Here is a 20,497-nt window from a genome sequence, read left to right on the forward strand (position 1 = left end):
TCTCTCTACCCGAAATACCCTCGTCTTTGACAAAATGAACCTTAAACTTTGCGATTTTGCGAGTGCTGCACTTGAAGGCGTATATCCAAAATTTGGGCAACATACGTACGAAGTGCGTTATTGGCCGGCTTTGCCCCAGGACGATATTGAGCAACTAAGTATGTACCAAAAAGAATTGTTTGCTTTAGGTTCGGCGATATATGGAATTACCGAATGGGAAAAACCGTACGCCAAGGTCGACGACAATGATATCGATAAAGTTCTTCATGGTGGGCAGAGGCCCACGATTTCGGACTGGAATTGTGCACGGGATATTATTATGCGTTGCTGGGATTTTGGGTATACTTCAGTAGGTATTGTCGCAGAAGATCTGGCTTCGCTTCTCAAAAGATTCAAGGACTACATAATATTCAGGTTTAAGCATGAATGAACTTTTCCACCCCGATTCACCATTGATACATTGTGCAGTTTTTTCAACCCTATCGAGTGCCTAATTTTGACTTTAGCAGCATATCCCAGTAGTGATTAGACAAGATTGATAGTCCCCAGGAGATCGGGCACATACCTTCCCCAACTTAACATAGCGGGCAAGGTACAGAGGAGCGGTGGAGCCAAGCCGGGTGGAAGATGGGTTTAGATTGAGGCAGCTCTTGGTCATTGCCCAAAGCATGGTCGCATCGTTCCCCAATGGGATATTCTGTGATTTCTTTCTTGTGTTTTCCCGGGATCCCATAGTGCATTTTGAGTAGGTGATTGTTTGAGTGTAGTAGCCGCACATATTTACAATACAAAATGCTGGTATGGTATGGACTTCTGTGATGCAAAAGTTCAGAGGAAGCATGGAACCACGAAAAAGGGGCGCTCCATGGTTGTGAGGACGAGAGCAGCTTGCTTTGTCAAATTCTTATGTGTCAATAGTACATAGAAAACTTCCAAGTGTCAAGATAATTGACAGAGTGGGTTCAGTCAAATATCAAATGTGATTACACAAAAGAGAAAAGGTCGACACAAGGAAAATGAGATGAGAAGGCCAAGCGAGAGGCCATGACTGGAAAGAAGCGCTTCCAGGTAATGAGACGGACAGACAGATGTCGGTAAAAAAAAAACGAAACATACGAGCCCCCAAAATAGAAAACGAAGGCTCCTACGGCAAATTAACCAGCCCCTAAAATGGTATCCCCATCACTCGAAGCAAAAAAACAAACCCAACCCAGACGCCCGCCAACACATCCCCCATACAGACCACCCAATCCCAAAGTCCGGACCTCAAATCAGGTCGTCGTGGTTCAGAACGCCGGCCGTCCACCGCCCTCCTTCCACTTCTTGTGCGTGGCCGTCCTGTCCGCCGGACTTTCAACAAGGGCGCTCGAATCGTGCTCGTCTTTGTCGCTCAAGCCGGGACCGAAAGAGACGCGTCCCCCGAGTGTGCGACGGCGTGCGCCGCTGGCGCTACCAATGGCGCCACCGCCCGCGGTCGGCCCAATCCATTCCCATGCACGTCCAACCTCTCCATCGCGACCCTCCCTCTGTCCCTGCCTAACGTTGCTGTTCTGCTCCACGACGGTGCGGACGCGCTGCCAGATTCGCTCCCGCTCAGCAAGCGAGTGCTTTTCACGCAGCACATCGTCGCGCAGGTTGGGGAGGAACAGGAATGGATCGTCCTCGCCCGTCTCGTAAGCGAGCTCCTTCTGGGCCGCCAGCCGCTCCAAAACCATGTCCACGAGGCGAGGCACCTGAGCCTTGGTCGCCACGTGGCGCCGGTACTTGAAGCGGGCCCAGAAGCCACCCAGGATCAGGACGATTACAGCGCAAAGATAGAGTCTATATCGCTCCAGTCCGAGTCGGAATGTTCGTCGTAGCGAGCAGGTGAGCGGAAGTCGCGCAAGGGAGGTGGACGATAATCGGGTATGCGGAACATCGGAGGAATCTCTGGCAAGGTGGGACCAGATACGGGGCTGGTTAGTTATTTCGGTGTCAGAAGCAGATGGTTTTTGAAAAGAAAGAAATTGACACTGCCAGTTAGGGAATCGGGTTGAACTCACAAGACCTTGTCTTCCTCTTCCTCGACCTCGTCGCGGTCCTTGATATCACCGATAGCAGCCTCCCATAGGTCATCAAACTCCTGCTTTCCCATCTTCTTGCTCCTCTTCTCGCTGAGAAGGTTCTTCAGAACCTCCTCTTCTATCGAAGGCGTTGCAGGCTTCTGCTCCTCTGGACTAGCCGCCGTCCCACACTCGTATTGTGCGCGGCGCTCCCTTAGCTCTTCCACAGCCTTATCCGCCACAGCCTTCACTCGTCGGACTTTTTCTCCGTCTGGCTCACAGGTTGGTGGAAGCGGTACAAGACCACCGAGCGAAAGCGGGTGGGGCACCATGAGATAGTCATCCTCACAGCGGACCGAGAAATCCTCATAACAGTAGGCATGAGCAGGGCAAGGCTCACATTGGGGCTCCACAAGTATATCTGCCCATTCTGGCAGCTTTTCCTGCACATGTGGGGGCAGTATCGCTGTGGCCGGCTGGCCGAGCCCGCAGTAGCCGACCTTGATCTTTTCTTGCCGGTACCAGCCACCATAGACGCCCAGAAGCATGAAAATGACGACCCAAAAAGGCGCCCAGCTCCGACTTTTCGGTTCAGCTTGCCTCCTGGCGACTACCCCGTGCTCCGCCTCCTCCTGCGCCAGCTCGAGCTGCTCATCAGGAGTGAATTCTTCGCCAGGCTCAACCGACGTCGGGTGCTCTGGTGTTTTGGGTCCCCTGAGCGCGCTCACAGGTATCTCATAAGTCCTCGATATCTTGCGTGACGTGGGCTCATGAATAACGGGCCCGTCGGTTCGCCGCCTCTGTGCAGACTTGTTCTTTGATACAGACAATTCCGATCCACCCGTGGTTCGACGACGATTGCTAGGCGTCTTGACAGTTGGCGGAGAGCTCCCGCTCTGGAACGGGTTGTCGCTGGTGAAGGGGTTTCCGTCGTCAACAACAACCTCCTCCTCCTCCTCCTCCTCGGAGAGCATATTGTAGTCGCTGCGCCGAGGCGATGCGAACAGGTTCTCTGTCCTCTCGACAGGCGCCTCGAGCTTCACTGCCGGCGTGACGCTGCGCCGTGATGTTGCGCGGACCCCCAGCCGGTTGTCACCGTCGGTCTCCGTGTCTGAGGGTGCTTGGCGGCTAACGGATCGCACGGACCGCTTGCGGGGACTCAAAGGACGCTCGACCGACGGCATTAGACGCTCCGGTTCCTCCGACTCGCGCTTAACCCGGGAGGCTTTCCTCGGCGACCTCGACCGTGTGGTGCGGGCGCGCGGCTCTGCATCAAAATCGTCCATGTCCTCCATCGAGGCAGAGTGCATCATTTGGGCATCTGTGATGCCCATGCTCGAACGTTTTGCCCGCTCCCGCTTGGCCAGGATCTTGTGCGCCTGCGGGGCGACATGGTCGTTGAAGAGCTCGATCAGCTCACCCTTCTTCGCGTTGGAGGGGAAAGGAATATTATAGGTGACCATGATGGAGCGCAGCCGGGGAATCGTCAGGGTACGAGGGTCGAACCCCGGCTGGAGGTAGTCGCTTTCTGGGTCTGACATGGTGAGGATGTGAGGCGACCGAAATGTTGTCAGTGGACGGGATACTGAGGGCGGTGTGTTTGATTGAGTCTTTTTGTTTCTCCCCGGCCTTTTTTTTTTTTTTCGACAAGCAGACCGAGACGGGAAGAGCAAGTCCTAGCCTAGACGGGAAAGAAAACCACCTCTCTGGTTCCGCTGAACAAGATCGACGCCAAATCAACGGCTGGTGTCGGGACCACAGGTTTACCCGAGCGCGCAGAGAAGCAAGTGGGCAGGCAGCACAAGTGGAAAAAAGAAGAAATACAAAAACCTGAGGCCACGTTGGAGATGGAAACCAAACTAAAATTTTAACCGGCCCGTGGTCTTGGATTCAATTCGCTGCTAGCAGGGCCCGTCTCATCTTGTTCAAGTGAAGGGTAAGAATGTCATCAAAAACTTGTGGATCAAATGGACCTCGAAAGGCAGCAGCTGCTGTGGCAACACATTTCCATTATTATGTGACGTGGAGTCTCTCTCATCACACCAATACCCACACATTAGAGGAAAGCTTGGACCACTTTGACTATTTAGCGTCTCAGCTTGGCTCGGCACGTGTCAGCTTGAGCTGGCAAGCTTGATAAGTTTGACCCTAACCCTGATTGCCTGTGATGTGGCAGTTGAGCTGAGCTAAAGAACCGGTGCCAACCAGTTTACAGAACAGAATCGATTAATCGGCCTATCTAATCTACTTGCTCTAAGACCGAAAATGGAATTCCCATCGAAACACAAACACATCTTCTCTGCGTTGCTTCCATGCATGATTCCTTTACAGTGAAGGGGATTGTCACACACCAAAATGTCGTATTCATCCTCTCAGGCCATCTCCGCTCGGCCCCCCCTTTGCGACGTTGCTCTGCCTGAAACTTCCCATCTCTGCTCAGCGTTTGCTTGCTTCTTCTCACCAGGCACGAAAGACGGGTTCCTGCTGGTACCAAATATTTTGTTTGTTGCTTCTGCCCCGGGTGAGAGGGTAAATGACGATGCACAACGGGTTCCGACTCTTTTCTGGCGCCATTTTCCCTTGACCTCCTTCCTCTCATTTTGTCCTTTGCCCTTGTTCGAAGAAAGTGCTTCCTTCCCAAGACTGACTCACTCAACTCACTTGGTATTCCAGTTCCCATCTGCTGTCTTTTTAAATATCCCAATTATAGGTCACTCCCTACCTAGACGTCAAGCGACATTTCCCAAGTCAGTCAATCAGATTAGACACATCAGACTATATCTTCCTCCCTTACTGTTTATACCCGCAAGATTACAGTATTGCACCTTTCTACAACGACCGCAGTCATACCAGCTTAATGCAGAAACATCCGCTATCATCCCGCTCAAACACCGCAGACATGTCCAACGACCAGCTGGGACCCAAGGTACGCCTATGGGGCATCGCCGATCGCATCGCCTTTGAACAGCACCCGGATCAGCACGTTCCCCCGCTCGTCAGCCACATCGTGACCGAGGCCGCCCGCTTCATCAACACGGCGGCGCCCAAGGATTCAACGACTCCGATGCTGTTCAAGCACAAGTCTCGCAAGACGCCATCCGGGAGCACCGCCCCGGTCGTTGTTTCGACCCGCTCCATTCCCAAGGCCGTCCTGGACCGCATTCACCGTGAAAACCCATCGATCGACCGCCGTGGCGTCAAGTCAGAGACGTGGGTGTGCCGCCGCTCGGTGCACGAGGACTCGCCCATCCGCGGCACCGCCTCGTGGCCCGAGTTCCGCGATTGCCTCAAGGACCGCCACGCCGAGACGGAGAAGGCCTTCACGCCCACCATGGTCGCCCACCAGACTGTCCAGGAGCACCTGGTAGTGCGTGATATGGAGCCCGTCACGGTCGACGGCTTGCGCTATGGCGACTTTACCTGCGCCACCGAGGGGGTACGCCACAAGGTCGCCCCCTGCATCCTGCAGGACCGTGTCTTCTTTGTCCTGCAGATCACGTGCAGCGTCCTCGATGAAGAAAACGCCACAACGGCCGCCCACGAGTTCCTCGTAGTCAATATACCCATGGCTGATCACCCAGACTCGCTCGATCCCCAGGCCCTTTACCGCGGCGCCACTCTCGGTGCCTACACCAGCGTTGAACGTATCCGTATCCTGCCAGTGGGCCACGAGGACGCCGGCAAGATTGAGTGGATTATGGCCACGGCGTCGGACGCCAAGGGAATTCTTCCGCGCTTCGCTCAGGACCTTGCCATCCCCGATCAGATCGTAAAGGACGTGCCCCTGTTTTTCAATTGGATTGATGGGCAGAGGGCTGCAGGGGCTCCCGAGGAACCCATGTTGGAGGCCCTGCCCGAGCCGCCTCGGTGAGCGAGTCCATGGCAAGATGTTTTGGACCGGCTCATGACTTGGTTTTCTGTTTGGTTCGGCTCTGCCAATTTCTTTGTTTGTTCACCATTTTTTCATCTTTTTTTTTCTCCTTCTTATGCTTCTCCCTTTTCTTAATCATTCCGCATCGGTGCTGATAGGGATTCAAAAGTAATATACCTTCCACAATCAATTTGTTTACTGCTTTCTCTGTTTTGTTTTAGTGGTATGGTGTTGTGGGTGGCTCGACTTTGTTACTCTGGTAGTGGTGAGGAATGCAACATATGACGGTTGACCTCCAGGTTGAATGATTTCCCATAAACCAACACGGGCTCAAATGCAATATGTGACTCAATCTCGCAAGGCTCTGTGTCTATTGTGACAATAAGTTCCAGCTTGATCCAACATACATCCACTACCCTTTGTAAAGCCAAATATGAATAAGAGACATAAGGAACTTGAATCGGTTATGGTGATTATTGATGTAATTCAAAGTAAAAAAAGTCAAGGAAATTTGATTGTATAAGCGAATGCTAACACCGTAGTAGTAGATGTTGTGGTATCAAAAGAAATGCCCCAAAACCCCGATCATCAAACGCCGTCCCAACGCAAATGCCATGGGAAAATGCTCAGACGCTATTTTTGTTTGTTATCGTGTATTTCTTTTTTTTTTCTTTTTCTCTCTCCCTCCCCGAGTCGAGCCTTGTACGGGCCCCCCTCCTGGTGTAGATGGGTCACCAAGTGCCACCACCCCACCCATAATCACCATCGATGTTAACCCACTTGCCGTTCTCAAACGCCCTTTCCCAACCCATCATGACGCCCAGGAGCCGACATCCCATGGCGCTGACGGTGCACACAACGGCGTCGCTCGCGTCCGCGAGTACGGCAAGGTCCATCATGTAGGCACGGCCCATGTAGCTTCTCAGCCGTGCCGTGTCCGCTGATGGAGATGCGGCGCCCTTGGTGGCCATGACAGCCTGCTTGTGCGACGAGTGCGCCGCGCTGGTGCTTGACAGACCCAAGTTCCAGAACATGGCGGCGAAGAAGCCGCCTTCCCAGCCAAACGTGTCATCAACGAATTTGTGCATGACCCCTCGGTTGCTGTTCGGGTTGACCTGCTGGATCGCTGTTTTGCTCGCAAGTTTAATGAGCTCCTGAGCACGGGCTGTGCCGGAGAAGTCGTCGCTTTCGTAGACCATCGGGTCATCCGATGCCAGGATCTTGACTGACTGCTTTTCGTTGCCAGCCAAAAGCTTCTTCGCCATCTCTGCATAGGCCGTGAAAGGCAGATACGAGTCGCGGTACTGGTACTCGAGCGGGTGTCTGTCGCCGCGTCGAACATGCAAACCAACAACGAGGCCATCACGCTGGCCGGGCAGTGCACGAGTCTGGCCACGCAACTCTGCAGTACGCTTCTTTACATATTCGGTATCCTGTGCGTTGAGGTGGAATAGAGCTTCGTATCCGGTCCTGGCAAGATCAAAACGCTCCCGCTGTCGGTCCGAGGACATCTGCTCAACAGGGCCCGTGGATGGCTGCTCACCCAGCGACGCTGAAACGTATCCCTCAACCGTGGCGAAGTTGACAAGAAGGTGCCGCGCCTGATATGGACACGGCAGAATTTCGTGTTTCCTTGGAGCACGGCATCCTGCTTCCGGGGCTTTGTTGAAAATATCGGTATATTTCCCGTACGCCCACCGGGTGTCGTCAACGAAAAAGGCACGCCCTTGGCGCTGTGCCAGTCCATACGCAGTCCACATCATCATAAGGGACTTCCCGATCCCCGCATCGGTCGACTCAAGCACGTACGTCAAACTAGACGTACAGACAGGTGTCTCTCCCTTCTGATATCCAACGGCAGCACCAGGAAGTAGCTTGGCCGCCTCGGCTTCTTCGACATCCACAAAGTGCGCATCTCCAGATACGAGTTTCGACGGGTTATGGTGCGAAGTATCCGCTGCCCGCCCTGGGTTGTGCAGATCATTGACACGCATCGAAACTCCACGGCACATCGACACCATGTCGGCGTAGCCCTGCATAGATAGCGGGAATGGCTGCTCAAGCGGAATGAAGACGGTCCATTTCGGGTTCCCGCGCTTGTCGTGAAAAACGATTGGTGTGGGAAAGTCGGGCAATCCCGCCTGGCCAACCATTTCAAACTGCTCTGGTTCGGGCTCCAGCCAGGGGATGGTGACTCTAGAGCCACAGACGGCAGTTATAGAAAAGTAAACCATACCCACGGCCACCGCTACAAATAGCAGCGTCTTGAAAACACGACTCGGCCTCGGCGGATTGGAGGCCTTCCTCGGTCGCGGAGGCACGAGAGTGGGTAACCTCGGCGATGGTGGTGGCGAGGCAAAAACAAGGTGGTTGAAGCTGAAGCGCGAAGAGGTGGAAGACAAAGGTCCCTTTTCGCCTTGGTAGGACGCTGCTCTCCTCAAGTTGAGTCTGGGCGGCACCACCATCATCTTGGAATGGGTGGCGCCGCTGAGGTCCAACGTAGGAGGCATTTTGAGCGCTTGATGTGCTTGTATGGTTTCAATGTCGAAACTAGGTGTCCCAAAATAACGACTTCCTGGTTATATCCTGGATGCAAGCCCAAGGATCCCAAACAGTCGGTCCTCAGTGGAGACCATAGACTGTTGGAGGAATTGCTTTCCTCGAGTGGGATGGAAAGACAAAGAGGTTCAAGGCTGTGTTGCAGTGTTGGGGGAAAGGGTTGATAAAAAAAAAAAAATAAGACAAACGTCGAACCTGTCGAACAAAAACAAGGATTTGTCTGTCAAAAGTCAGACCAAGAGCTGCAGCCGATCCTGTCCCGCACGCGCATCCCAATCTCAGGCAATACCAAAGGTTAAGACCGAGAAAAGCAGTCGGTGGGGGACGAGAAAGGTTTGTTTGCTAATAGTAGGATGTGCGTGATTCAAGCAGCATTAGGCAACTTAGACAAGGGAACCGATAGCTAAAACGTCATCGTCAAGGGAACACTCTCTTAGACATTCAGGGATCCCCCGCAAAGTACAAATAGAAATTACAGTAAGGGAGAGAAAGAAAATGGAAACCTAATGGCAGAGTAGGATCCCGTCGGGACCTGGTCGTGTTTTGCCCACTGTCGTTTTGTGTATGATGGGCTTTTTGCGGCAGTTGGTCAACTGCAAGCCTGTCACGGACCCGAAGAGAGGGGTCTAATATCCCGACAACAAAAGCATGTGGGGGAGCAAGCCTGTAATAGATCAACGTTGTACTATAGGGTAGGTAGTAGGTAGTAGGGCTGGCTGACGTGTGCGGAAATGAGACGATGGATCTAGGGGTTCGTTGTCCAGTAGTTACGAGTTGGGATGGCAGCTCGGGCAAGTCAATGCCCATTGGGATGAAAGGAAATAAGAGTGCTAGGTCTAATAAGTATACGAGAGGGGAAAAAGATAGTTCCGTCTAGCACAGGAAAAGAAAAACATTAACAACAAAAGTGCCTCGTAGCACACAGAAGGGTTGTTCAATGTTTACTTCCTGTACATGTAGGCATTTTCCCTCGAGGGCGCTGTCATGTCTGCAGTACTGTATTAACCCAACAAAAGCAAGCGAAGGAAAAATACAACCGAAGATCCCGTCCCGCTTTCTCTCTCCAAAAGGGCAGGAGCCGGAGAAGATCCAAATAGGAAGATCCGCAAAGGGTCTTGCCGAGCTGGTTGGTCAGCGGATGTGAATGAGCCAAAGAGTGGGCTCACAGCAGATCACCATTCACCAGCTTGACCAGCCAAATGCACCCCCCTGCAATTCTGAAACGTTCTTAACAGAAATAGACCCGGGGGTTGGGAGGAGGGGGGTTCCTGGTCGATCTTTCCTGTTGTTCATCTGACCAAGCCGTGCCTTTCCAATTGGAGGCGAAAGAAATCTGACTACCAGCTGCAACTGCAATGCATTTTGCCGGTCCAGGAATAGCTCTCGTCTGATGGAAAGGAGGCGCCGGGCGAACAAGCCAAGAAACAGATTACCCCAGGTTAGGGATACACTACCGTATAATACATTGTGCGTGGGTTACCACCCGAATACCTACCCAACCTAATAAACTTGGAATACGCGGGCCGGCCGATTTCTGGATGTTTGTTCGTAATTGACAAGAAAAAAAAGAAGAAAAAAAAGCGCGCTGTCCAGGTTACCATGCATTGCATGCCTCGCGTACCTCATGCCTTGGAACATAATGTCTTAAAACAGCACGAACTGACAAACTTAGAAACTCAACTGTAAACTGCGTCAGTGCAAACGAAACAGACGCGAGAAGACAAAAAAGAAAGGAAAAATAAGGGGGACAATGATGAAGAATGAGGAAGCCTAATAAAAATACCAAAGCCCTTTCTTTTCCAAGTTCCCTCTTACGGTTTCACAATGTCTCGGTTCCCGATTGCGTCGCTACCGATCAGACACGCCAGTGGCTTGCACCAAGTTGGTTGACGGCTTTTATGTGAGACAAGGTCGCACCAAGTAAAAACCGCCCCTCTAAAAGCGGCCCCTCTCGAGTCTCGCCTCTCTCTCTCTCTCTATCTTTTTTTTTTTTTTTTTTTTTTTTTTTTTCTCGTTCTGTGCAAGTATTTGAAAGACTGAAAGCTGTGAACAGAAACAAAACCAAGTCCCGGCAACGCACCCGAGGGAAGACACACAAGAAAAAAAAAAGAAAAAAAAAGGGGGAGTGGAATGCGCATCATCACTCTTTGTAGAAACCTAACACCAGGCTAGCCACAGGGTTAATGAAAATTAGGCTCTTTGCCCCAAACGGCACCATTTTTTATGTTCTGCGACGGCTACTGCTGGCTGATCGCTCACCACAAGAGGCAAATAATGGTCGGGCAAGTCAGTAGTTTTTGTCCGGTCGTATCGTTACACGGACGACGAGGCGATCTATCTACAACAAAACAATTTATCAACGTGTCGCATATAGTCATTTTACCTGAAGCGGTCGTCAGTGGCGAAACCTGGATTTTGTTTTCTTTTGTGCCTCCCTAGCACATATATGAGCCCGATATAGGTAAAAAAAAAAAAAAAAAAAAAAAAATTGCTCCACCCTCTACATACGCTCGTTGCCGAACTCCCGCATCCGTCCCGTCCAACCTCCCCGGACCGCATGCTTGTTTGTTGCCACTAAATATTCAAGAGGTCACTTGCCAATTGATTACTCAGTGCCGCCGCCCTGGACTTTGCCGGATCCTACCAACAGATAGATGATATTAATCCTGCAAAGTACAAAGAGGACAATGCACAACCTGCAGGGGTGAATTTGATAATGAGTGTCAAGTATTACCTTAGCTATGTGAAGCCTCGGAAGCGCGAGGGAGAGCGCACAAACATGTTATTAGTACGATACGCAACCTGAAAGTGATTCTCTTTTTTTGTTTTTCATCTCGCTCTGTCGCTCTTTCCTACGTTCTTTACAAAGGTTTGCCTCCCAAACAACCAAAACTTGCGACACTACCCCCCATCATGTAAAGCTCTACTGCACCCCTATGTAAGCGTGGATATATATAATACAGCCCAACGTTTGCAAATAAAAAAAAGAGAGCATGTCCGAAGAGACTGACATTAAGACGAAAAGACACAACCAAACAAGAATGAAAGTCAGGGAAAGACCCAAGGAAAAGATCTTAGGTCGGGTATAGGAACGACACCAGCCAGCGAACGACAAAGAAAATACCGACATAAAGAAAGAATATATAGCCGCCAGCTGGTATCAAGAAAAACTGAAACAATCCAAGCCCAAGGATAGGAATAAAACTCCAGATCAATAAGTCATCCCAGGGAAGAAAAAAAAACAGCACCACACCTTTGTTTTTTCTTTTTTAAAAGACAGCCCTTTAATGTTTGTGCCAGGAGAAGGAAATAAGGTGAACCCGCGGGGGTAGAATCTGAGAGAGAGTAGAGTCCTCTCGAGAAAAAGTGAAAATGGTATGAAATGAAAAAGAAAAAGCTACCAGGTCAAGCAGTCCCGTGAAGCAATACATGCTTCAGACCTGCAAAGCCAATGCGGGCTTTGGTTCATGCATAAGCTGGTCATCCGCTGCGATGGCAGGGGCTTTCCGTTGTTCGCTGGCAATTCTGACGCTGCCACGCACGCCACGGACGATTTGGCCACTCTCGACACGATCCTGAATCTGCACAGAGAAAACCTTATCAGTAGTGTCCGAGGTCGAGCCGACACAAGTTCGTAAAGGCGTAGGCTGTTGGCAATAAATTCATACCATCTCATCAAGTATACGGCTCATTTCGTCCACGCTCTTTGTCCGCTTCCTAATCCCAGACATTTGGCGAGCAAGCGAGGGCGGTGACGGCGCTGCTTCACTTGGTGGTGACCCGAGAGGTGATCTCGATTTCGCTGGCCCTTCTATGATCTGTGATGTACGCGCCTCGCTGGGCGATTTTGCACTGCCGTCCATGATCTGTGATGTCCGCATCTCGGCGCGTGAGTCGACTCGGTCCGCGTTGTCCCTGGACCGCGCGGCGCTCCGCAGTGCACTCAACATCCGATCCTTGTCATCCAAACGAGCACGAAGCTCGGCAATCTCGGCATCCTTCTCCTTGATGACGGTCGCTACGCTGTGGTCCTCACCGACCATGATGCCTTTGGAACCCCCAATACCGATTGATGCCCGTGCTGAACTTGTCCTCCTAGCCTGTAGCAAGCGCTTCTCCAGCGTCGCGATGTACCGGTTCTTGTCCGTCAGATCGGCCTGCAGCGCTCGGTTCTGAGCCGCCAGAGATGCTATTCCGTCTCCGTATTCGCCGTGGCTGTCCTCTTCCTCAACATTCATCTCCCCCACGCTGCTCGACACCCGCCGGCTGCTGGTGCGTCGACCAAGGGTAGAAGAAGATGATGTCATTGACGATGTCCTCTCCAGAAGGGATCGTCCGCTTGTTGTCCCCATTGACCTGACCGAGACGAGCGACGATCGAGGGTGCATTCCCAACGAGCTGTATGACCCGTTCGAGTTGACACCTGTCGATTTGGAGCTCAGAATCAGCCTATTCAGATGGTCTATCCTCTCCTTGAGAGCTGTGCGTGCGAGTTGCATTTCGAGAAGTTGTTCCTCGTGGCGATGCTCGGCTTCTTTTTCGCGTGCCTTTTCCTCCTCGGCGTCTTTTGCCTTGTACTCATCGGTCTCCTTGCCCTTGTTCTTTGCTTGTGAATTCAACTGAGACTTGAGCTCTTGGATTTCCATACGGTATCTTTCGAGCAGAACTCTCGCGCCACCCTCACCACCTGCTCCTAGAGCTTCCTCAGCCTTCTTCGCATGACTGACGATACTGTTCTTGGCGCGTGCTGCGAACTTGAGTGTATTGATCGTCTCACTGACGTGCGTGTTACCTCCGGCCATGCTACCAGCAGCGCCAATTTGGATCGTGCAGAGGATGCTGACAAGTGAATTTCCGGAGAGGGCTCCTTGCAATAGCCTGGTCAGCTTGCTGTCTCGGTATGGAAGATGCTTGCCATCCTTGTCGATCTTTCCGTCCTTGTCCTTGTATTCGGACAGTTTCGAGATGACGGTGCCCAGAGTCAGCAAACTCTTGTTGATATGCGAGCCTTCAGTACGGCGCTCCTTGCTCTCGGCAGCCTTTTCGGAGCCTGCCAAGTCGATCAAGCTCAAAGTGGACACGCGTACGCCGCCGGGGAGCATGCCGGACCGCTTGCTGTCGCCACCCGTCGAAGAAGAACCCGGTACCCGTTCCCGACTTTCCACAACAATCTGTACGACAGCGTGACTTCGAGAACTCCTGGCGTTGAACTGTGTGCTGGCCGTCCTGCGTGCCTGGTCACCACGTGCAATGACACGCAACAGCTGGGTCGGACTTTGCACAATTTCCTCCTTGAGCGGACTGGCATAGACTCCACGCTTGCTGTCCTCACGCAACTTGATCTCCTCTTGAGCTGCGTTACCGCCAACCCCGCTACCGGTGGGCATGCTGAGAAGATCATGGATCTTTTCATTGTAGATCTCGAGGTAGCTGACGCGTAGCAGAAACTCCCTCGAGGGCGTCTCTCGAATGTACGAGAAAATGTCCGTAATCGCTAGTGGAATAACACCAGGCGACGAAGCAGTACCCTGCATGGAGAAAGTCTTTCCAGTACCCGTCATTCCGTACGCAAACACCGTGCCGTGGTAGCCCTCCATTACTCTCCTAACCAAGCGCTTGGCGCTGTGATCATACACCTTTGAATTGTCGTCATGCGTCGCGAAAACGTTATCTGCATAGCTGGTCAGTAAAAACCCACCAAAAGCTGGGGTTCTTCCGAGTAACATACCGTAAAAGTAATCACCGCCCTCCTTGCCGCGATATGAAATGAGCGATTTTCTTCCATCGACCAACCATTCTCCCTCTGTCCTCCCGTGATCATTAGAGCCTGCATCAGGTCGTACCCTGACGCTGACTATCACATTTCCCTTGCCATCCATCTTTGATGTTCTCTTGCTTTCGCCTCCGGCGCCTGGCTTGTTTTGCGTCCCATCTGTCACATCGTCGTACTGCGTCGCCGAGGTTGAATATGAGTCTTGTGCAGATGAGCTTCGACTTTGTGGTGGCGATCCTACACTGATGAAGCCATCCGAGCTCCTGGCCCCGGCGTTACGGACAGACTTTATCCCTTCCGAGCCGTTTAGCAGGCTTGGCGTGTTGCCTGAGTTATGGATATCTGCACCTGCCGCGGTTTTCGGCCTTCGAGAGGCCGATGCGCCACTGGAGAGGGGACTAGGCGGAAGGCTGGCACGACCGCTGTCGCCACGAGGAGGTTGAGGAAACGAGTTGATGCTGACCGTCTTGCGAATGGTCTTGGTTCCCGGAGTAACAATACCGGAGACCGATCGCGGTTGTGGTAACGCAGTCGTTGGGGCGGGCGTTGAGGGAGGGAGAAATGAAGTCGATGGAGCGCGCAGGCCGCTCCTAGGTGTGCTGCTGGCTGAACGTGAGGGAGCGACGATGCCTCCGGCGGTTTTTCGTGTTTTCCCGACGGGCAAGGCGGGGAGGGCCGAGGTCGGTGGCCCGTTGGTAGCCCTCGGGAGGGTGGTGGTCGACATCGTCGATGCGCGACGTGCTTGCGTACGTGCAGCGGCTGTAACTCTTAACAAACGTGGTTCGACGTCTGCATTCAATCGATGCGAGTTCAATCGTACAGTGCACCGGTGATCGAGTCCATTAATTTTTGTTTCGGGAGTTATGCACCCAACGGAATGGAGGCGTTGCTGTGTGCGTTGGGAACGAGCGGTCGGGCGCTGATGCAGCGCAGCGGACGGCGACTGGATGGCGGTGGTGTCGGTAAGGGCTGGGTGAAATTGAGTTGAAAGCCGCCTTGCTCGTCGCAGTGTATCTCAGGCGAGAGCCCACCGGCACAAAGGAAAGCCAGGGAGGCCCGGGGTTCGTGCCCGGTAACTAATACTGTCCAGGATGGGGTGGCCTGTATTGTAAGCGCGGAGCTCCGCTGTGGGTTTGAAACGTCGTTATGCGTGAATTAAGCCGACAGAAGTCATAAAGAACGAAAGGCCAAAAAAAAGTGGCTGGGCTGGGCTATGCTTTCTCGCTTCCCAGGGTCTCTCTCACTGACAAAAGGGACGGGAGAGTGCCCGCGGGCAAGCGGGCGAACGATTTCGAGTTCACTGGATAAGTGGACTTGTGGATGAGACAGATGAAAGTGCGACAACCAAAACGGTTCGACAATGAGCCAAGGCTGCATAGAATGAAAAAGCTGTGGCTGCTGACAGCCGACTAGGCTAGGATCGAGAGACAAGTGAAAAAATAAAAATAAAAATAAAAAGAGTGACATACCGGCAGGATCGAGGTCGAGACGTGGTGACTTGCAGCTAACAGCAGTTCGAGACAAAACGTTCGTGCATAGATTGGGTCTAGGTAAGCTTGCGGGAAATGATGCAAACTGACCAGTCGACGGTTGCGCACGTCCGAGAAACCTTGCTAGTGTTCGTCCGTACTTCAGATGATGATCTGGTCTTGGAGGTCCAGGTCTATTACCTGGTTTGAATCGAACACAAAGATCTGGGAAGATCAACGCAAAGTTTGGCGCAGTTCAGATCTTTTGTTGGTTCGTCAATGCTCAGGTGAAAAGGTGGTTGGGAACAATCAGAGTTGGTTCCCCAAGACTGCCGATATGATCAGTTTGGCTTGGGGGCAGTTATGGTGTCGAAGGTGGCGCGACGACGCGATAACAGACAGACGAGTCCGAAAGGGTTTAGCTACTGGATACAATCAAATTGCGAGAAGGATACGTAGTCGTTCGTAGGTGCAAACGTATGCTGTGATCGTTTACAATAGAGAACAACAACAACGTCTTTTTCCTTGAGCGATAGATTATGCCTGCGCGACGGTGCTGATGGGAGGGGCAACGCGACTCGAGGGATAGATCAGGGTAGGTGCCGAACTAGCTATCCAAGGTAGGAAAGATGACGAGCCGACCAACTGCCCGGACTTTTTGGAGTGTTTGCTTGATTGGCAGTTTGGAGAAAGGGTGGGCAGGATCCGTCGACTAGCTAGGCCTTTTTTTTTTTTTTTTTTTTTTTTTTTTTTTTTTTTTCAAACCCTCTTCAAGATTCCTTGGTTACCGATACAAGGCCGTCACTCAAACCCAGTTTCACAGTCACTCAAGCCACTCACGCCCATTACAGAAACAATTTGTTTCGAGGTGGATAAATCAGATTGCACACCATTTAGCAACCAATATTTTGGCAACAACTATAATTCAAAGACCACCCGAATGCGCCATCAGATTGGACGATGCGGTTCATCGTACAATCAAGCTAAACCAATCGAATACCTCAGAGACCGTTAAGCTTTGGGTACTTGATTTTCCTTTCTCGTCCCCTTTTTTTTCTTCTCCTGTTACTTCCAGCCTTCTTTCTTCTGCATTGCTTTTTGTTGTCATCCACGGAGACGAATTTACAAATTGCATGGTTCCGTTTCTCATCCTTGTCTGCAGAGGTCCAATTTCACAACTGCACCCTTATTTCTGCCCACTGGGGCGAAGAGTCGTCACCCCGGTTTCCTTGCGAATGACTTTTGTTTTACTCGGCGAATGTACTTTACCCCTTTACCAACCTCGCACAAGCCCCGATTGCCCCCCCATGACCCTTGCGTCGCGTTGAATGTGGGGATCTGTGGAAGAAGGAGAAAAAAAAAATAGAGGGAAATTTGTGAGGAAGGGCAGAGAACTGCACATGCGTGTTTGGCGTGGGTTGTGTGTTTTTGTGGTGTGTTGTTATATGGTTAGGTAGGTGCGGCACTGCAACGCCGCACGGGATGATTTAATTGATGGCTGATCACTGCCAATCCGGTTGATTCTTTAGGTGTAGTGCTGTCTACAAGCTACAATTTAATGCAAGGGACCCGGTCCGACGGGCACGCGGTGGCTGAATCACTGGGCTGGGCCACAAAACACCAAACCCCTTTTATCCTAGGACGGACGTATACAGTAGATTGGTATGAACGGCTCAGCTTGATCTACCCCGTAGTGGCCCTTGTTAGCTAGGCCAAAGGTAGCAGCAGTTCCTTTCTGCCCTGTGGCTGGAAGGGAGAGGAGTCCTTTGTATCAGTCCCGGTCCCTGGAGCATGATCAATGATGGTGGTAATGGTCCGCACATTTACTTCTACCCTTCAAGTCTGTTCATTCTGGGGGCGGATGGTGGGATCGTAGTCGCGTACCTCGGGCCAAAGGGACGTGGTGGGTGTGCCGGTTATTATAATAGGGGTATCCACCGCATCAGAGAGATTCGCAAATGACATGCTGAAATTGGATGCACCGGTGGCACTGTCGTCGTGGTGACACGGCCCCGGACCACACCGGGGAAGAGAGGGTACGCTTGCGTTAGCTTCACAAAGTAAAATGGTCATAGAGGAACCGAATCGACCGAGTCGAAACTCCACGATGATCCCTGGATTGGCCGGCCCGCCACTTGGATACGGGTTAGTACTACTGCTACTGGAGTAGTCCTAGCAGTTTGTACCAGCAGCGACACAACAGACAAAAAAAAGAGTAGCATCAATGCATAAGTGTCGATTTTTAGGCATGTACCACGCTGCGGGCGGCCACGAGCTGAACAATTCGTGGGGACGCTAACACTCGGGAGCGTAATTAAGGTATCAAGAAGTCTCACCACTGAAGAGTAAGAACAGCACAAGTAAGGAACAAGAAGAAAATAAAACGGTATTTGGGAGGAATCCGTCCCTGCATCCATCCCATTCCCATCACATCACACACACTTACACATGATAAGCACACAACCGTGCCCCTTATCCGATCTGCCCCCTCTTTTTTTTTCTGCCTCTTTTTCAGAAGCTGCTTGAATCGGCAAGTCAGGTATTTTAATACTAAGGACGACTGAACCAGGCACAAGGAGGGAACTTTTGCCACTCACCTTGTACATCTACTGGTAATGGCGGATTGATTACTCAAAATACGAGGCTGAGACGTCAAAAGGCTTCTTCTATTTTTGCCTCCTCCTTTGTTTTGCATCCAAGGTTAAGATTTCATTCTCGTGTGTTCAATATTTAGGTGAAATCAATAGAACAGAACAGAATGGCATGATACGCGCGGGAATAAACCACCGTTCGCTTCAGGGCTGTTGGTGTTGGTTCGAATAGATGCATGGTGGACAGTGACTAAAGGCAGTGACAATGCATTGCAGGAAAGGAACCCGTTGCGTTTTTGTTTTGTGGATACCACCTGCCGGCTGCGACCCTGTGATAGATAGGTGCAGAGGTGGCTTGTTGGGATGGGTTGCACGGATTAGCCCACGATGTACAAGGACAAAGTGGGACCCATTGCACCCCGCCAGCCAACCACAAGGATAGCTCCCCTTGCTCCCCTTTGGCTTGGCTCTCTGCTAACGATCAACAAGTTTCTGCAACGGTACAGGATACGACGTTGCAACTGTGATCAAGGCTGCAGATTGACTCTTTTGGGAAAGATGGACAAGAGAAGTTTGGTTCACTTAGATGAGCGAATTTTAAAAAAATGCGAAAGTACGTAGTGAAGAAGAAGAAATTCGCTTGACCCTGAACGGGCGACCCCAGCATTTCCCTAGTTTTTGGTTTGGTTCGATCAAACGCAAAAAAAAAAAAAAAAAAAAAAAATGACAGACGCAAGTAATGATGCGTGCAGGAGAGGAGCGGTTCGTTCAACGGCGTCACTGTCTTGGTTCCATTGTTCCGAGGGGTCCCCGAGGAAGATAAGGCAGGGTGCAGGGTTGAGCTTGCAGAAAGTTACCGTACAGAGAAAGAAGGGCATTAAAGAGAATAAAAAAAAAAAAAAAAAAGATCTCCGCAACTCGTCTGCCTCGAGAACCTTTTTTGCACCAAGCTCTGACCATATAATGATCCCTACACAAGACACCTTAGGTGAGTGGGCTGAGGCTGGGGTTTTTTGAAGGGTATTAATGGGCCGATCCTCGGAATTTATGCAACATGAAAGCCATGCGGCCTAAGACTGGACCGTTCCCGCTGCCTAAATCCCCAAGCGACGAGCGGCCGGGCGACGGCGATGCCACTAGTTCTGTAACCATTTTTTTTTTTTTTTCGCCGATTGCTCCCTCCTTCGTCAATTCCTCCCTTTTCGTACTGTATGATTTACTACGGATTCAGCAATTCAGCTGCGAAGTCGGGTCACGTCTGTGCGGACTGACTGGCTCAGAAAGCTGGTGGTCCAAGATCTGTTCGCCCAAGGAGAGGGGGAAGGGAGGTCTGGTTCGCCGGCTAGCAATCCGATTTCCGAAGCTACTACAAGTGTGTCATGGGCTCGGTACTCGGTAATCTACGTCGAGTCTTTGATGGTGCACAAATATGATAGTCCGAGTCGTGGTAGAAACAAGAATTATACCTATTAATACTTTATCGAGCGCCGACAAAAGGCAGGGCTTGTTTTTGTCTGTGTGTCTTTTTTTACTTTGGTTTCCCACCCTCCCTTTTTTTTTTTTATGATTTAACTCGTTAGACTTTCGGATCAAACAACCGCTTCTTACCATTCCATTCTTTTTGGGGAAGAGGGAGCCAACAAAGTCATTAAATCGGAGATGAATTACCTCCGAATGAAACACGCAATAAAGTATCAAATGGGCTGCTTTCCCTTTTTGGTTGCTTTGTTACTTCTTTCTCGTCCCGCCCTTTGTGCCATTACTATGGTGGTAGGGGTAAGAACCAACGCCCTTGTACAGTTGTGGGCAGCGCGCGGGGCTGGGGGGTTTGCTTGTTTTTAGTAATATTTCCCATCAGGCTGTGAAGTACTACGTGTAGGCTGCGATTTTGAAATATTCCCAAAAACAGGGGATTGCTGCGTAATTACGCAAAGTTCAACACTGTGCCGGGGTGTCGAATTTTGCGCCTGAAACCAGGGTAGACTGTGAGATTTGCACCCGGTGTTTCTTTCTTTCTTTCTTTTGCTTATTTTCCGTGTGGTGATTACATCTGTACCCAATACGCCTTATGCAGCTATTTTCATCCGTTAAATAACCCGGCTTGCCGTCTTGATCGTATGCACGTTCTTTTTGTTGCAGATCTCCAAACAAATGCCGACATCGAGAGAAAACCACCTTGACTCGGGAGCCTT

The 20,497-nt window shown here is 51.3% G+C and overlaps 6 protein-coding genes across 6 annotated transcripts in view; 3 read left to right on the forward strand and 3 right to left on the reverse strand.

The window, feature by feature from the left end:
• Window positions 1-430, forward strand: part of PpBr36_00174 (uncharacterized protein) — a gene marked incomplete at both ends in the record, with an annotated part of 701 nt that extends 271 nt beyond the window's left edge. Inside the window, one exon of the mRNA XM_029887367.1 lies at window positions 1-430. This exon is cut by the window's left edge and continues 2 nt beyond it. Coding sequence (XP_029751118.1) covers window positions 1-430 — 430 coding nt within the window.
• Window positions 431-1,286: 856 nt separating this feature from the next.
• PpBr36_00175 (uncharacterized protein) lies at window positions 1,287-3,583 on the reverse strand (the record flags this gene model as incomplete). Its single annotated transcript, XM_029887368.1, has 2 exons — window positions 1,287-1,929; window positions 2,043-3,583. 2 exons carry the CDS (start codon window positions 3,581-3,583, stop codon window positions 1,287-1,289), a joined length of 2,184 nt encoding a protein of 727 aa, XP_029751119.1.
• A 1,316-nt stretch (window positions 3,584-4,899) lies between these two features.
• On the forward strand, window positions 4,900-5,913 carry PpBr36_00176 (uncharacterized protein; the record flags this gene model as incomplete). Its single annotated transcript, XM_029887369.1, has 1 exon — window positions 4,900-5,913. One exon carries the CDS (start codon window positions 4,900-4,902, stop codon window positions 5,911-5,913), a length of 1,014 nt encoding a protein of 337 aa, XP_029751116.1.
• A 731-nt stretch (window positions 5,914-6,644) lies between these two features.
• On the reverse strand, window positions 6,645-8,423 carry PpBr36_00177 (uncharacterized protein; the record flags this gene model as incomplete). Its single annotated transcript, XM_029887370.1, has 1 exon — window positions 6,645-8,423. The coding sequence occupies one exon, from the start codon at window positions 8,421-8,423 to the stop codon at window positions 6,645-6,647; it is 1,779 nt and encodes a 592-aa protein (XP_029751117.1).
• A 3,483-nt stretch (window positions 8,424-11,906) lies between these two features.
• PpBr36_00178 (uncharacterized protein) lies at window positions 11,907-14,969 on the reverse strand (the record flags this gene model as incomplete). The annotated part of the gene is made up of 3 exons (XM_029887371.1): window positions 11,907-12,119; window positions 12,141-14,143; window positions 14,201-14,969. 3 exons carry the CDS (start codon window positions 14,967-14,969, stop codon window positions 11,907-11,909), a joined length of 2,985 nt encoding a protein of 994 aa, XP_029751114.1.
• Window positions 14,970-19,028: 4,059 nt separating this feature from the next.
• PpBr36_00179 (uncharacterized protein) lies at window positions 19,029-19,778 on the forward strand (the record flags this gene model as incomplete). The annotated part of the gene is made up of 2 exons (XM_029887372.1): window positions 19,029-19,163; window positions 19,545-19,778. The coding sequence occupies 2 exons, from the start codon at window positions 19,029-19,031 to the stop codon at window positions 19,776-19,778; spliced, it is 369 nt and encodes a 122-aa protein (XP_029751115.1).
• Between the last annotated feature and the right edge of the window lie 719 nt (window positions 19,779-20,497).

Source organism: Pyricularia pennisetigena, chromosome 2, assembly GCF_004337985.1.
Source record: "Pyricularia pennisetigena strain Br36 chromosome 2, whole genome shotgun sequence".
Lineage (NCBI taxonomy): Eukaryota > Fungi > Ascomycota > Sordariomycetes > Magnaporthales > Pyriculariaceae > Pyricularia > Pyricularia pennisetigena.